The 17,772-nt window shown below is 37.7% G+C and overlaps 2 protein-coding genes and 1 long non-coding RNA gene across 3 annotated transcripts; 2 read left to right on the top strand and 1 right to left on the bottom strand.

The window, feature by feature from the left end:
• The first annotated feature begins 925 nt into the window (after window positions 1-925).
• LOC121267236 lies at window positions 926-1,375 on the top strand. The gene has a single exon (XM_041171081.1). It carries the CDS (start codon window positions 926-928, stop codon window positions 1,373-1,375), a length of 450 nt encoding a protein of 149 aa, XP_041027015.1.
• A 10,848-nt stretch (window positions 1,376-12,223) lies between these two features.
• Window positions 12,224-12,576, top strand: LOC121267002. The gene is made up of 2 exons (XR_005940962.1): window positions 12,224-12,341; window positions 12,501-12,576. It is a non-coding gene; the product is annotated as an uncharacterized LOC121267002 (long non-coding RNA).
• LOC121267001 (tubulin alpha-5 chain-like) lies at window positions 12,571-17,366 on the bottom strand. Its single transcript, XM_041170886.1, has 5 exons — window positions 17,110-17,366; window positions 15,086-15,300; window positions 14,791-14,990; window positions 13,812-14,320; window positions 12,571-13,051 (listed from the first exon to the last, which is right to left on the bottom strand). The coding sequence occupies exons 1-5, from the start codon at window positions 17,220-17,222 to the stop codon at window positions 12,739-12,741; spliced, it is 1,350 nt and encodes a 449-aa protein (XP_041026820.1). The 5' UTR covers window positions 17,223-17,366; the 3' UTR covers window positions 12,571-12,738.
• Between the last annotated feature and the right edge of the window lie 406 nt (window positions 17,367-17,772).

Raw genomic sequence — 17,772 nt, 5'->3', positions numbered from 1 at the left:
ATTGATACTCAAAAGTTTACAATACTTATCTAATAGGTCTATAACCACAAAATTATTGGAGATAGCTCCCCAGAAATAATTTCTGAAAATAAAACTATTCTACTAAATTGTTGAGCTGCTCACGTAACTTGGCTATACTGTCCAAAATACATCCAGAAGGCGGATAACCATAATTATCAGTTCTTCATTGTCTTTCTGTGGACTAGTCAGCCTTGTCCAGTCCTCGAAGTGCCGATTCTCAATATCCTCACACATTGTCTAGCATTTTGAGGGGAATAGTATTATTCGAGATAGTGCCATGTAGTACCAAATTTAGTTGATTGTTAAATCACTGTGTGAATTGTTTTTTGGTGAGTTCGACGTGAATTCCTCATCTTCTCGGCATTGTGTTCTGCGACTGGGTATTCTCAGCACTTATGTGCCATTGTGACTGTAGCAGCACCCTCGAGTGGGATTTCTCGACTTCTTCTGGTTGTTCTCGGGGGTTTGTCTTTTGATTCTTGGGGGTCTGTTTTATGAAATTGCTTGTTCTTCATTTCGGTGCTTTGGGTTGCTGCGCCAGCACTTTCTGTTGCTGAGATTGTGGATTTCGGCACTTTATGTTCTTGATTTTGGCATCTTCTCATCTTTTCTGGTTCTGCTCTGGTATTTCAGTGTTGTTACTGGTGACTATCAGCACCGTCTGAGTGCTTCTTGGTTTTTGGCGCAGTCCCTTTTTTTTTTTTTTTTTTTTGGAGTTCTTTGGTATTTGCAGCAACTGGGTTTTTTTTTTTCTCATTATCGATGCCTTTCAAATTATTGCTTTTGGCCTGGGTGTTCTCTCCGAATGTAGGACACATGGTTGTAGCAACTAGATTAATTTTTTTTCAATTCCTTCATCTCGTCACTGCAACAACTCTCTGGTAAACGTTCTTATGGTTGCATCATGTCATCAGATAAGTTTGATTCCTTTCATCTTCGTTTTACTAGAAAGAACTACTCTGCTTGGGAGTTTCAATTTCAATTATTTGTCAAAGGAAAAGAATCGTGGGGTCCTGTTGATGGGACTGATCCTGCCCTTACAGATGTAGCGGCTTTGTCTAAGTGGGAAATCAAGGATGCTCAGGTTATGACCTGGATCCTTAACTCGGTTGAGCCTCACCTTGTTCTTAATCTGAGGCCTTATAAAACTGTCGCAGACATGTGGAAGTACCTAAACAAGGTCTACAATCAAGACAATGCGACTAGGAGGTTTCAATTGGAGTATGAGTTGGTTAATTTCACACAGGGAAGTCTCTCCATTGAGGAATATTTTTCTAGTTTTCAAAATCTTTGGACTGACTATTCTGACATTGTTTATGCTAATGTTCCCACTACAGTTCTCTCTACTATTTGAGCAATGCATGAAACAAGCAAGAGAAATTCTTGATGAAGCTTCGTTCGAACTTTGAAATTGCACATTCTAATCTGATGAATCATCATCCTGTACCATCTCTGGATGCTTGTTTGAGTGAACTTCTACATGAGGAGCAGCATATAGTAACTTAGGCTGCCATGGAACATCGGGCTACTGTTAGTGCACCCATTACTGTGGCTTATGCAACACAAGGGAGGAATAAGGGTAGAGACATGCGTGTTGTCCAGTACTTTAGTTGTAAAACTTTTGGTCATATGGCTCAGGATTGCCCCAAAAAGTTCTGTAACTACTGCAAGAAACAAGGTCATATCATTTCTGCTTGTCCCATTCGACCTGAAAGGAAGCAGGGTACTGCTTATCTTGCCTCCGTTGGTGCCTCTAGTTCTACTGCATTGTCTGCTGTCTGGCCGGTTGTTCCTATTCCTGCTCCTATAGCCTTAGCAAATCCGAACACACTCACACCTGAAATGGTACAATAGATGATCATTTATGCTTTTGGGCTCTCAAGTAATCATAAGGTTTCTTCTAAGCCATGGTATTTAGACTCCGAAACCTCTAACCATATGCCAATACTGTTGTTCCTCTTTTCAATGTCAGAAATTATGATGGAAGTCTGAAAATTAACACCACTAATAGCAGTTCTCTACCTATCAGTGCGGTTGGTGATCTTTCATCTTCCTTAAATGATGTTTTGTGTCTCCTGACCTCTCCACAATCTTATTTCTGTTGGTCAATTGGTTGATAATAATTATAATGTTCATTTCTCTCATTCTGGTTGTGTTGAGTAGGATCAAACGTCAGGGAAGATGATCGCTGAGGGGCCTAAAGTGGGACAACTCTTTCCTCTCCACGTTTCTCCTTCCACCATTATCCCTAGTTTTCCTTTACTTTCATTTGCATGTAATGTTGTTGGTTCTGAAAATAAGATGTAGCATAGACGTCTAGGCCACCCAAACTCTAATGTACTTCGTACTTTGTTTAATTCCGGTTTATTAGGAAATAAAGCTTGTTCTTCTCTTGATCTTTCTTTTGATTGTACATCTTACAAACTTGGCAAAAGTAAAGTTCTACCTTTTCCTCATCATGCATCTCGTGCCTCACAATGTTTCGATATTATTCATAGTGATTTTTGGAGAATTGCACCTATTGTTTCTCATGCGCATTATAAGTACTTTGTTATTTTTATTAATGACTTTAGTCGCTTTACTTGGGTATACTTCCTACGGGCTAAGGTTGAAGTGTTTTCAGTATTTAAGCTCTTTCTTGCACTTCTTGAGACTCAATTCTCTACCAGCATCAAAGTCTTGCGCTTTGATTCTGGCGGAGAATACATGTCTAATGAGTTTCAGGACTTTCTTCAAAGAAAATGGATTATCTCTCAGTGCTCTTTTCCTTCGACACCGCAACAAAATAGTGTTGTTGAGAGGAAAAATCGTCACCTTCTTAATGTGGTAAGAACCCTTTTTACTTGAATCATATGTTCCTCCTTGTTTTTGGTGTGAAGCGCTTTCTACTTCGGTTCATTTGATCAATAGCTTACCCTCTCCTACGTTACATCATGTTTCTCCTTTTTAAGTTGTTTGGCCATTCTCCTTCATATTATGATCTTCGGGCATTTGGTTGTGTTTGTTTAGTGCATCTTCCTGCTCATAAACAATATAAACTTACTGTTCAATCTGTTAAGTGTGCTTTTCTTGGTTATGCTATACCTCAAAAACGTTATGTTTGTTATAATCCTCATGCTCGTTGTATACGAATTTCTAGGAATGTGGTTTTCTTTGAAAATCAATATTTCTTTCCATCTCATGTTGAGTTGTCATCTTCATCTTTATCGCTTATGCGTAGCTTCTTTGATTCTCCAATGATTGTGGAAAGATTTAAACCTGGTTTTATGTATGAACGATGTTGTCGTCACGAGTCTGATTCCACTTCATCTATGCCCCCTCCAGATCTCGACCCGGCACCTGATCCTGCTCCTGTTTCCACCACACTTCGCCTGTTTACTCGTCCTTCTTGACCCCCTAATTGGTACGGTTTCTCATCCCTATCTCTCTCGTAACTACTTTATCCTCCATGTCCATCTCATCTTCCTTCAAATAGGCTATGGAACATGAGTGTTGGCAAACTGCAATGCAAGCAAAACTTTAAGCACTTGAGGATAATCATACTTGGGATATTGTTTCTTGTCCTCCTACAGTCAAGCCCATTGGAAGTAAATAGGTTTTCTCTATAAAGCTTCATTCTGATGGGTCTTTGGATTGATACAAAGCTCACATTGTAGCTTTGGGTAACAAACAGGAATATGGAATTGACTGTGAAGAGATATTTGCTCATTTTGCCAAAATGACCACGGTTCGAACCATCTTAGCAATTGCCGCTTCATAGTCATGGCAACTACATCAGATGAATGTGAAGAATGCATTTCTTCATGGTGATCTCCAAGAAGAGATATACATGAAGCTTCCATCTGGTATGACTACTTCTTCTCCTCGTGATGTTTGTAAGCTGAGGCGTTCTCTGTACAGGCTCAAGCAGGCTCCCCGGGCCTAGTTTGAGAAATTTCATAATACACTTCTTACCTTCAGCCTTACACAAAATCAGTATGATTCCTCTCTTTATTCCACACGTCTGATGCAGGTATAGTTATTCTCTTGGTTTATATGGATGATATTATCATTACTAGCACTGACTGTGGTTTGATTAATAAGTTTCAAAAGATGTTACATGCAACTTTCCATGTGAAAGATCTTGGCCAGCTCACATACTTCTTGGGACTGGAGGTTCATCATCGGGCCAATGGTATTTTCTTGAACCAGCATAAGTATATTCAAGATCTTATCACCTTGGCTGGTTTGGAGGACACTTTTTCTATTGATACACCTACGGAGGTAAATGTCAAATATAGAAAAGATGAAGGGGATCTTCTGGATGATCCTACTCTCTATCGGCGCTTGGTTGGGAGTCTTATATACTTGACCACTACTCGACCGGACATCTCCTATGATGCTCATCAGGTCAACCAGTTTATATCTTCTCCTCAGCACCTTCATCTTGCTGCAATTTGCAGCATTATCTGCTATCTTCGGGGGTCGCCTACTAGTGGATTATTCTTTCCTACAGGCTCATCTATTCAACTTATTGCCTACAGTGATGCTGATTGAGTTGGGTGTCCGAATACGCATCAATCTACTATGGGTTGGTGTATGTTTTTGGGTGATGCCTTAATTTCTTAGAGATGTAAGAAAGAAGATCGTGTTTCTAAATTATCTACTGAGGCTGAGTATCGTGCCATGTTTATTGTTTGTTCTGAAATTGTATATGTTAACAAAATTTTAGTAGACACTTGGTAAGATCTTAGTCACACTTGATAAATAGTGTAAAACACTTGGCACTAATGTGACCACCTGCTCCTTTTTCTCTCGGTTGGTCACGAGTCTTGTCTTTGTGTTCTAAATCCCGAAGCTATGTTTTAAATATTGCAGATGATTTTTAAATGGAGCCCAGTACTTTAAAGCCTTCAAAATATTTTAAATGTCCGAAGTTATTTTAAATGGGATAATTTTAGTGTTATTGAACCAATCTTGATTTTCAAATAAGCCTTTTTATATTGTGAAGTCCCGAAAATAATATAGCTTTAGCAAATCATTTTATTTAAATGATTTTAGTTCTTTAAGAGTATTATTTAGTATTCATTATTTCATTTTATGTTAAAAACTCTATTTGTTTAGATGAAATTATTTCTCTTAAAAATGTTTAGCAAACTTCATCATTTTATTTTATGATGAAAGATTATATTTTTAGAATTTAAGTTGGGTTTTAAATTAGTCTTATTGTATTTCTATTTTAATTTCTATTATTTAGTTAGTTTATTTTCAGTGTTTAAATTTCCACCGTTGGATCAGATTAGATTTAGGACCCCCAGATGAATGGCCTAGATTAAAGCCCCAGCTCCCTCCCTTTTCCCCCTCACTTTTCCTTTCCCTCTCTCTCATCCCTCCCTTCAGCAACCACACGCCCCTCTCTCCCTTCTCCTCGGCTCCTCCCAACGCTGCCAGCTGCTATTGCCGCACCACCACCAGGTCATCACAGGCCATTCCTCCTCCTCGCCGATCTCTCTCTTCCTCCATGAGTCTTTCCTTCTCCTCTCACGAGTTTCCCACTGTCTCCACCTAGATTTGTCACCATGTGCCACCCCACCATGTCGCGATGCCACCAGCCCCTTCGCCGGTGCCTTTTGCCCCACCTAGCTCAGCCCAAGGCCTCCTTTCTCTCTCTCTCTCTCTCTCTCTCTCTCTCTCTCTCTCTCTCGGGTTCAACCCCTTTTGGGTGCCAACACCACCGTGCCTCTCCAGCAAAGCCACCATGAACCGCCACTATGAGCCTTCTCCAACGCCGTGCCCAGCAACCCAAGGCTCTCCCTCTCTCCTTTGCTCAGTTTGGCAACCCACGGCCACCAACTCTCCCAACACTGCCATGCTCCTCCTGAGCCACCACGAGCCTTCCATGACCACCCCTCTCTGTCCCCTCTTCTCTCTCAGTTTCCCTCCAAACAGCCCTTTTCACCACCATACATAGTCGAGCCAGCCCCCAACCACCATGATGAGAGTAAAGTCCACCTCCTACAGCCACCCCGAAACCCTCCAAACCCTAGATCTAGCCGAGAAATCCTAGATATGGTTCTCTGAGATAGTCTAGTTGTAAGGTCACGTCAGTGATTACCAAGGAGCGGCCACGGTCAAAGCTAGTGGCTTCCGACGCCACGGGGCCTTGCCGGACAGTGAGCAACGCAACAGATCATCCCGACCCATGGTATAAACCCTCTTCCTTTTCCTCGTTAGTAATTTTATTGTGAAATTTGATTGTGTTGTAGAGTTCGTTGTGTTGTGGAGTTCGTTGTGTTGGGTTATGTGAACGGAGCAGTTGTGGTGGTTTGTGAGGTTATGTATTGTGAAGTGTATTGTGCCATGTTGTGGACTGTGCTATGTGAAGTATAGCATGAAGTGATGGGATGGGATGTAGTGTGGAGTTTGTCATGAAGTGTTGGGAACTGTGAAGTAATGTCCTAGAGTAGGTGTGATGTGACCGTGTAGTCAGAAGTGACAGAGTGGTGTAATGGTGACGTAAAGGGAGTATGGCAGGATGTCATGAAGTGATGGGGAATACATGTGGAGTTGTGCACGTGATGAGTGAGGAGATGGTGCAGGAGTGAAGTGGCAGGATGCTAGGTGAAGCGATGGATAATGGTGTAGCTTAGAAGTAGTTTCGAGCTACGTTATGTGATGGGAGGTGTAGTTGTAAATGTGGTTATGTCTTGTTAAGTATTGAGATGAACTGTGAAGTTGGACGGGTAGCATGAGGGGTCATGCTAGTCAGGTTTAAGCGAAGGTTAGTATCGGAGTATGGATCTTGTTTACACAAGTGGGCATTAGTGGATTAAATGTTGCTTTTAGGTGATAAAGGGGGTACGATACGTGTGTAAAATGGTTGACACATATGCTGGATAGATTTACCATATGTAATGGATAATCTGTCTTAAGTATGAGTACATGATATTTAAGCCTCAAGGTTTGCTTAAAGTTTTGTATTATGCATGGTTAAGATTACGGTGAAGTATTGGTTAGGTTGTACATGAATAAAGGAAGAGATGTATGTATTGACTTGGATGGGGTTGTATAACTTGGCAAGTCCAGATTATGCATCAAGATAGATGGTTTAGTAGGAAGAGAATGATGGAGGAAATTGTGTGTCTTAGCCTTTAAGGTGAATCAAGGAGGTTCGCCTTGAAGGATAAGAACGTGAAGTAGGAGGTAGTGTTTGGAAAAGGTGACCTCAAGAGAGTCCCAGAAAGAGGAAACATGATAAAAGAAAACATAGAAGATGAAGATAGACGGAAGAGTGTGTCTAAGTGAGGAAAGTCCAAGTGAAGTATAGTTGTGTTTCTAAGTTTAGTTACTTATGCACTAGAAAGAGAATGATATTAAGATTATGTATGCATATAGGTTACCATCTGACACGCACATAAATGGACTACATAAAATGAGTATGGCATGAAGTCTAGGTAGGTATAATGTTCATACTCTTTTAGAGTTTTCCAATAATATGAAAATGAAAAAGGAAATATTTCTCTTTATGATGCTTTATGAAATGATATTTATGAAAGTATGCTAAGTATGAATGTTTAAAGGTATATGTATGTATGGCCTTCCTTGGCAGCCCCTATTTATGTACCCAAAGTAATAGTTGTATGCATGTAAATGGATGTTATATGTAGTATGTATTGTATGTATTTTTCATGAAATGAAATGTTGAGGTTTATGTCTGATGCTTTAAATGATGCGATAAAAGTGTATTTAAATGACGGTATGAACTGATGTTTTAAATGAGGCTATGAAATGAGTTTTAAATGATGCCATGAAATGATGTTTAAGCTCATGCTTTTAAATGATGTTTATGAAATAAATGGACAAATGACTAAAATGAATGAAAAGGAAATGACTGAAATGAATTAATGATGAAATGAAATGTTAAGGTTTATGCTCAATGCTTTTAAATGATATTTGAAGTGACGCGATGAAAGTGTATTTTTAACTAACGCTATGAAAGGGATTTTAAACGAGGCTATGAAACGATTTTAAATGATGCCGTGAACTGATGTTTATCTCATGTTTATGCTTTTAAAGGATGTTTTAAATGATGATGTTTAAGCTTATGCTTTTAAATGATGTTTATCAAATGAATGGACTGATGAATGAAATGAATGAAAAGAAAATGACTGAAAGAAATGAATGAATGAAAAGGAAATGACTGTATAAATAAAAGTAAATGAATGTTTTAATGTATGAAAATACGCAACAGCCATGACTGAATGAATGGTACTAAAAGACTGGGCAGATTGCAATGCCAAGAAAGTAGTACCGGCGGTGCACCCAGTGCTACCCCCTGACTGAAAGGGATTCTCAACCCGTGGCCACGGGCAGAATCCAGGTCCAAAAGAAGACCGCTAACCCTAACACATGAGGCGTAACAGTATAAAACAGCTAAAGGAAAGTGAAAAGAATGAACGAATGAATGAATGCATGTATGCTTTAGTTTCTTTATGAATGAAAGTACAAGGTGTGGGAAACATTTTAAGAAATGAAAACTTTTTTAAAGAAAAATCTCACATTGTAATGTTTTCAAATGAAATGAATGCTTATGTAAAGTATGCATGATGAATGATGAATGCATGAATGAAAACCTATGTTAGTATATTTTGACTATATGAAGTACTGTTTACTGAATATTTGACCCACTTTAGTTTTTATGTATGTCCCTCCCCTTCTCAGGGACAACATGAGGACGAAGGGTTAGAACAGACATGGCCCAAGGGAAGAGTGATTGAAGCCTAGGCAAGTTTTATGTAACATATGAAAGAGTATTTTGTAAAATAACTTTTTATTTAAACTTAATTATTTCCGCTGCAAAACCCTCTCTTATATTTATAGAGTAGATTTTAGTTTTAAACTTAGAATCTTTCATATACTGAGAATGAAAGATAAAAAGTTTTTAAAGGATTAGTAATTCCCATCTTCTTTTCTTAAAAACTATTTTCTAAAAGTTCCACCACGCAGACATGCGTTACAACTAAGAGGAATCTTGAGATGGACATGTGAAAGAATGGAAAGAAAATCAACCATTGTGATCATGCCACCTAAGCCACACTGTGACACCCCAACCTCCGTTTGGGATGGAATGGAGACTTAGAGCGTCGGGACATGCAATACATGGTTAAATACTCCATTCATAACAGTTAATATGCAATGCTTCCTAAAATGCAACTAGCAGTGTGCCATAATCGCAGTGGAATTAACAGTGATAGAAATACTTGATACCAGAATGAACTAAACATCCTAATGATTAATAAACCATAAATAAATACTTCATCACTTAAGAGGTCAACATAAGTTCAACATAAAGTGGGAGATAGAATCTCCCTAATACAAATACTACATAATTAGATCAACTCTCTCATCCGCTCTATAGTGTACCCACCTACGGTTCATAAAACCGTAGACTTTGATGCAGAGGAAGGTTAAGAGCTTGAAGGATGGGCCTCACCTGAGGAGTGAAGACCTAGGGACTTCTTCCTTATGTTGTTGCTATGATGCTGCTTTCTTTTATCTAGTCGGATGACTGTATTAATTTATAGATTATTTTGTTAGAGTTTGTAATTTGAATTTCTGGTACTCTTAGCAATTCATATTGCCCTTTTTTACTTCTCCGCTGCGTTTATAAATGTACACTTTTAAGTTGCATCCTTGCACACACTTGCTTTCACATTGCGCTTGGGGTAGTGATATGTGCGGTCAGCACCTTGGCGTCGCGACTCTCTCCAAATCACACGTAAGGGTTGAGGGTGCCACATGTGGTATCAGAGCGGCTCGGCTCTAGGTAAATTCATAAGTCACTTAGGTACACTACCAGAATTCTATGCTTGGGTAGTGAGGGTTTGGGAAATGGAGGGGAAGAGGCATGGGGGGAGGCGGTAAGGGGAAAAACAAAAAAAAAATAACTCTTAGCTTAAACTGATGTGGCACCTGTAGCACTGTTCCACGTCAGTTTATGGGATCCTTTTGTAGAATCCATTTATGTCTTTAGTAGTTTTCTTGTAACTTACACTATAAGATATACATGAACAATACTCGATCTCAACGCCTTGAGATTGCCTCTCTAAAACTTTAGTTCTCACGTAGATATACAATTGAGGGCAAGAGAGCAAAGGGGTAGGGAGAGGAATTTAAAATGTTTCTTACTTTAGCGTTGACCACAATGACCATCTACGGCTCTAGATTTAAAAAAAAAAAAATTGAGTTTTATTCTTTAGCTTTACTGCTGTTGCAACTGTGTGAAAGTTAAAAATGCATGTTGGTTTGTCGAGAGAGATGTAGTCAGATTTTACTTAATTTTTTGTCATTTAACGAGGTGGATGAGAGCGCTCTAGCGACAACAATAATAACACAAATTCTTTAATTTTAATTAAAAATTAGCAACTAGATTATGAAAGAAAAAAAAAATCAATGTAGTAATGGATATCCAACCATAATTAATATATATAACTCGCCAACACATTTAAATATTCAATTAAAATATGATTAGAGTCCAATAAAATTAATATGGATAAACAAATATAAAAGGAAGTAAAATTCGTTTGTTTTCGCAGATGAGATGAGTTGAGATTAAAGTTAAAAAATTGAATAAAGTATTGTTAGAATATATTTTTTAATATCATTTTTATTTTGAGATTTAGAAAAGTTAAATTATTTACTTTATTTTATATTGGAAGTTGGAAAAGTTATAATAATTAGATGAAGATGAGATGAGATGTTTTCTAAAAACAAACGAGACCTAAAGTGCATTCTGGCAAAAAATACTATAAAATCTATCCATCAAACTTTATTATCAGTTATTAACACTGTTACTACATTTGTTATTGGTGTGGCTATGTCTTAGAGCAAATGATTTATTATATAATAATTCTTTTCGAAAGCCTTTATGTCACACAATATTTACGTAGTATATTTTGATTTAGAAAATAAATTTTAAAATTTAAATATTACAAATCAAATTATATCATATAGATAATGTGTAATATAAAAGCTTTCAAATAGCACTTGTATTCAAACATAGCGGCAAATGAACTTAATCCACTTGACTTTATTTGAGGAAAGAAGGAATAGATGTAAGAAATTGGGCGTATCAACTCAGCAAGGAAACATCCCTGTTACAAAATAAATAATAATAATAATAATAATTACCGTTTTATCTTTGACCTCTAGAAAATATTAAAAACTCCATAGGCTGATGACTAAACTCTTGCAAGATTAGATGGCTAAACTCGAAGTTTCTAATTCAATCAAAGTATCGATCATCCACTCACGTAAAGTCGGTCTATTTTTTCATTTGCCGTAGTACGGATTTGTAATGCCCTGGCACTCGTTAGAATCTTCAGGACAGAAATTGCTAGGGCATGGGTGACAAAGCTCCCTGCATTCATGGTAGTAGAAGCCATTGAAATAGATGGACAGTTGGGCAGCAGAAAATATTGAAAAAGGCATCAGCCGATGGTCTCTGATAACCATAAACAATGGAAGATAATTCTCAACTTTAGTACTTGATTCTTCCATGAAAAAGTCAGTGCACACTTATTTGTAAATAATATATACAGAGAGTAGTGCTAGACTGCCGCCTAGCAATGACCGTTGAGCGTGTCGCCTAGTATAAATTTATCCTTTTATTTTTTCCTTCTTTTTCTTTTCATATTTTTTTAACATATTTAAATATTTTTAAAAAAAATACTCTAATAAAAATCGCTTTCTTAATCATTAAGTAAAAAAACTAAATTAAATACAGGAGAGCGGTCAAAGTGAGAGGGCAAACTCAGACGGCATACTAGCATTTCTCATATATAGATTCTTGCAAGTTGTAAAATGAATGATAAAACATAAACAATCAAGCAATTTTAGGAAGTTAAAATTTGGAAAAGATGCAGTTGTTGCTTATGGAAACTTTTGCAATATCTTCTTGCTATGAAGTAGGATCTTGTAGTCGTTGTTGACCATTGGAGATGAATGTTGTTTTGCCGTGATCATTTTTTCCTTTGTTGTTGAGAAATGACCCTTGGAAAGATTCTTCTTGTGAATACAGAATACCGATTACTGGCATGACTTGCGTTAAAACAAATAGAAAGCATATAACAGCGAGATCAAACAGTTTAGGAGAGAGCGCCAGGGATAGAGTAATATCCCAACCGGAGGAATCACCCTGTGTATTTTTTCCTTTTCGCAATAACTGGAGGAAAGACCTACCCGGCTTAACAATTTCACAAAATCACGGGCATCTCTGATTCTCTCTTGGTTTCATTTCTTTCGGTATAACATTAGTTTCATCTCTAATTTAAGCGCTTCTGGTTATAATGCACTATTATTTCGACATTTTATTCGAACGGTATGTTTCTTTTCTTCATCCCTTTTTCCTCTATTTGAGAAGATGAATAGTTTCACCAAATTGTGCAAACTATGCATATGGAATATCATGCATGGCCGATCAGCAGACAATAAACACTGAGCTCAATTTCACTTGGATAGCACTAGGGATTCTATCAGACATCCAAATTTCAGGTACTTCATCTCAATGGATGAAAACAACTAAAAAACCATCATAATAATAGAACCAGCACACAAAATAGAGAGCGAGAGAGAGCATTCGCCATTTGAAACCATGGATGAAATTATTACAATTTGCAGATTGAGAAAAAAAACTAGATAGATGCAGAAGGATAGGCGGAATGCATAAAAATGATACTCTCAGTAATCTTCTCCCTCATCTTCGTCCTCGACACCTTCTGCCCCAACCTCCTCATAGTCTTTCTCAAGAGCAGCAAGATCCTCACGGGCTTCTGAGAACTCTCCTTCCTCCATTCCTTCACCAACGTACCAGTGGACAAATGCCCTCTTGGCATACATGAGGTCAAATTTGTGGTCAATTCGAGAGAAAACCTCAGCAACGGCTGTATTGTTGCTTATCATACAAACCGCACGCTGCACCTTGGCAAGATCACCACCAGGTACCACAGTTGGTGGCTGGTAGTTGATGCCGCACTTGAAACCAGTTGGGCACCTGAATTTACATGCATAACAATATCTCAATTCATAATGAAAAGATATACAAAAACAAAACCAATCAACAATGGATCAACGACAGAAAACAAACTGACAAGAATCTTATTTATAGCATATGCCCAGAAAAAGCAAAAAAAAAAAAAAAAAAATCAGTATAGTAGTATCACAAAATTGCCCCTGAAAAAAAAAAAAAAAAAAAAAAAAAAAAAAAAAAAAAAAAGAAAAGAAAAGAAAAAATCCCAACCATTGCAATTAGGTCTGCCAATTGATCCAAATCTATAGGTTGACTTGCGAATTGGAGTTTTGTGGTTGAAATGTGTACAATGCACACTTGGGAGTTTTGAAGAATGGGGTGGGCGTTGGGGGTGAGATGGGAGGGGGTGTTTATCTTCATAGTGAGGGTGGACCAGAAGACTATGCAGGGGGAAGGGTGTGGGGTGGGGCTTTGGAAAAGGGGGTGGGGGAAGAGGGAATGAAGGGCTTATGCTTCAGGACCAGTCATTTTCTGCTCTGCATTTCCCTTTTCAAGGATTGGCCCATTATCCATACAATAATTTTGGTTGACGAACTCTTACAAACAATTTGAGCTGAGACTAATTTGTACATTTAGAGGACTGTGTTTTTTTGTAAGCTGTTTGCAGCATTGTAACAAGGTTTCAACTGTTTGAAAAATTTTTGTTCCTTAATAAATAAATTGTTTTCCTGATAAAAAAAAAAAAAAAAAAGAAGAAGAAGAAAGGAAACTAGAGAGAACTGACCAGTCGACAAATTGAACCGTCCGCTTTGTCTTAATGGTAGCAACAGCAGCATTCACATCCTTTGGGACAACATCCCCACGATACATCAAGCAGCATGCCATGTATTTCCCATGTCTTGGATCACACTTGGCCATCATACTTGAGGGCTCAAAGACTGCACTCGTGATCTCAGGAACTGATATTTGCTCATGGTAAGCTTTTGCAGCTGAGATCACTGGGGCATATGACGAGAGCATAAAATGAATACGAGGATACGGTACAAGGTTAGTTTGAAACTCTGTAACGTCCACGTTAATGGCACCATCAAACCTCAAGGAAGTGGTCAAAGAAGAGATTATCTGGGATATCAAACGATTCAAGTTGGTGTAAGTTGGCCTTTCAATGTCCAAGGATCTCCTGCAGATATCATATATAGCTTCGTTGTCCAGAAGAACAGTCACATCTGTGTGTTCAAGTAAAGCATGAGTAGAGAGTACACTGTTGTAAGGTTCCACCACAGCTGTAGATACCTGCACATGGGTTGCGGTATCGGAGTTTCATATGCAAAGCATGAAAACCATCAGGCCAGAAGAAAAATTTAAAAACATAAATGTGGGATTATAAAGGGAAAGTCTATCAAAATCGTCCGTCCAAACAATATTTCTCTTCCTCAAGTGTCTGCTCATGTCCCATTTATTATTGAAGAGTTCCAACAATCTTCAAACTACAGAATTTGCCTTACTGAAAGCCTCAAGTAATCCTTTTAAACTTGGATTATGGAGATGGCCATTTCATGATATCTCTCTCTATTCTTTGACTTCAAATTTTAATTAGTAGGGCAAAACACAATTGATTATCTATGCATAAAAAAATCAGGTAATGGATTGAATTTAAAGAGAAAAGTAACTTCTATCAGATGTTTGGTGTGCTATCTCTAGTAGCCAAACTTCCCTGCATTTGGCCTTTCTGATATTTTTCCAAAAGAATTGTGAGGAAGTACCTGAGGAGAAGGATAGATTGTGAAGCCAAGTTTGGACTTCTTCCCGTAGTCTACCGACAAGCGTTCCAAAAGTAATGAACCCAAACCAGAGCCAGTACCACCACCAACAGCACTAAATACCAAAAAACCTTGCAAACCAGTGCAGTTATCAGCCAATTTTCTTACTCTGTCAAGGCATAAGTCGACAATTTCCCGCCCAACTGCAGCATACAACATGCAATAAGCGGTTTTCAAGACAACAGTAATGAATAGCATGAAATTGCCACACCTGACAGTGCAATAGAAATGCTTATACCAGTATAATGTCCTCTGGCAAAATTGTTCGCAGCATCTTCCTTGCCAGAAATAAGTTGCTCAGGATGAAAAAGTTGTCTATAAGTTCCAGTCCTAACTTCATCAATGACAGTAGGTTCCAGATCAACAAATATGGCTCTAGGCACATGCTTGCCAGCACCAGTCTCACTGAAGAAGGTGTTAAAAGCATCGTGTGCAACACCAACTGTGGTGTCACTGCATGAAAATAACAACGAAACTCATAAGGTCAAAAAAGAAGACTGGAAATAGAAACAAGATGTGTCCAAAACTCGTGTACAGGAAAAAAGAGTTCTCAAGTTGATATCTACAGATACTAACTGAATACCTGTAAATGCACTACAAAGTAATTCAAGAAGACTTTACCAATATCAATCCAATCATCCAGCACACAACTAATAGAGGAATTTCTTAAAATATCCATCTCAATTTAATCTCCGAGTCACGTCAATGTGCCACATCGCTCAAATAAATGATAAAAATTATAATGAAAGGATAAGATAAACAAAAAAGTTTATCAAAGTTGTCAAAACATGTTTTAGCAGTTGCCTTCCTGACCTGATCAACTATCACGTTCTGCGGGCCCTAGCGGAGCCGTAGCAACAGAATCACAAGGCAACGTCCAAGGGATACAGAAGCATCAAAGAAATTAATGCCCCTGGACCACGAACTCGAGATATGATTTCTGCACATTATAATGATGCAAACTCAAGATAGGATGTCCAGTATGTCAAATAACACATTCTTCAGCACATTGATAGGTACAATGTGATTGATGGACAAATTTCCAAGTCATTAGATCAATTTAACCTTTCACCAAGGCAGGAAAAATATATATTGTAAAGTTAATTTTTGAGATTCAATGGCATATCTTTATTGACCTTTGAGGTTTCATGGTGTATGACATATCTTTGAGATCAATTTAACCCTTGAGATTCAATGGCATATAATACAAGAAATAAATTTTAAACTTAATCTCTTTCATTATTTTTGTAATAGATTTCATGGAATTTTACTTTGGTGGGTACAATTGTTAAAGCTCTTTGAAGTAAATTAATAAACTAAAACTTGAAAATTTCTATTTAGCGTCCTCTTAATTATCTACCTTTCACCATCCCCTTATGTGGCCTTAAATAATTAGCAAATAAGTGAAAAACAATAAATGTTTTCCAATCATTTGATGCCACATCAAGGGGATAATGAAATGATGATGATTAAAAAAATGATGAATAGCATTTCTTTAATACCTAAATACTAATTACATTGGCATCACATATTCTCAAATTGCACCTATCAGTCATGTGAATGCGTAAATTCATATACCAATAGACTAGAAATGAGAGGTAAAACCATATCAATTGAGCTTCCTCTAAAGCTAGCAAGAGAAATGAAAAGCAAAAGCCAAAAAACCAACAAGAGAAAGCAAGACCCACTTTAAAAGCTTACTAGCAATAGGTACGATTGGGAAAAATCAGCCACAGGCAAAGTAGCTCAACTCAAGAAAAACCAAAAGGTAACGATTCCTCCATGATAGTGAAAAACAGAACGACCACTACGATGAAAAACACCAATGTATCATTACCAATTGGCGAAGTCATGTCTAACAGCTATAGAACATCTCATAAATTAGGAAATTTTGCAACAACATCGCCTAGCTGGAGATGTTAAAGAAATAAAAAGATACTACAGTACAGCCCCAAAGATCGAGCAATAATAACACGAAACCTAAAAATTCAATTTCGAGAGCGTCAAAAGACGTCTCACCGCACATTTAAGAACAGCGGAAGCAAACTAAGATTTATTCTGAATCAAGGCTAAAAAACGAACGATAAGATACAAAAACCCCAGATATTTGAAACCTTCTATTCTTCAGCATCTCTATTTTATGAAGCGCTCACTCTAGTCTACCAGAAAAACCAGAAACTTCAGAAACCAATATTACTGTAGATGAAATGAAATTGAAAGCGAGCGGGCTAGCGAACAAAAGAGAGCTAGAGAAAGAGAAACCTGGGCATCATTCCGTCAGGTTGAATTCCATGTTCGAGGCAGTAGAGCTCCCAACAGGAATTTCCCACCTGAATCCCTGCTTGACCTATGTGTATGCTTATGATTTCCCGCATCTCTCTCTTTGTCTGAGGAAATCGGGGATTCGGGGGAACGGATTATTGAGGATGAATTAAGGGTGAACCAGATCCAGAAGACAGATATTTTGCTCTGAATGACAGCAAATATCTCTATATATATAATATAGATATTTTGCATATTTTGTGAGGTGGAGCCGGCGAAATATTTAATTTTAATGCAAATATTTAAATGCTTTTTTTAAAACTTTTTTGTTGGGGGCGAGGGACTTGAGGACCCGCCATTTTGAATTTTTCATGCTAACTGGCTGGTGGGGTCCAGCAAAGCTCGGCTGTCGTCCCATTCCTTGCACTTCACTCCGTTATTATTATTATTTTTTTTTTTCCCTAAAGGACCCTCTCAGTCAAGAGTCTCATTATTCCGATCGAGTTTGATTTTGAATATTTTTAATAGAGTCATGTTGATTTGACCAATTGAGAAGGTTAATTAAAATTTATATAATTGATGTTAAAAATATCTTATATTAAATTGGGTAAATTTAAAATAATTTAAATTTTTACTATAGTGGTTGGTCAAATATAGAGAACT

This window comes from Juglans microcarpa x Juglans regia, chromosome 5S (genome assembly GCF_004785595.1).
Source record: "Juglans microcarpa x Juglans regia isolate MS1-56 chromosome 5S, Jm3101_v1.0, whole genome shotgun sequence".
NCBI lineage: Eukaryota > Viridiplantae > Streptophyta > Magnoliopsida > Fagales > Juglandaceae > Juglans > Juglans microcarpa x Juglans regia.
This window is presented reverse-complemented; position numbering and strand designations above follow the sequence as displayed.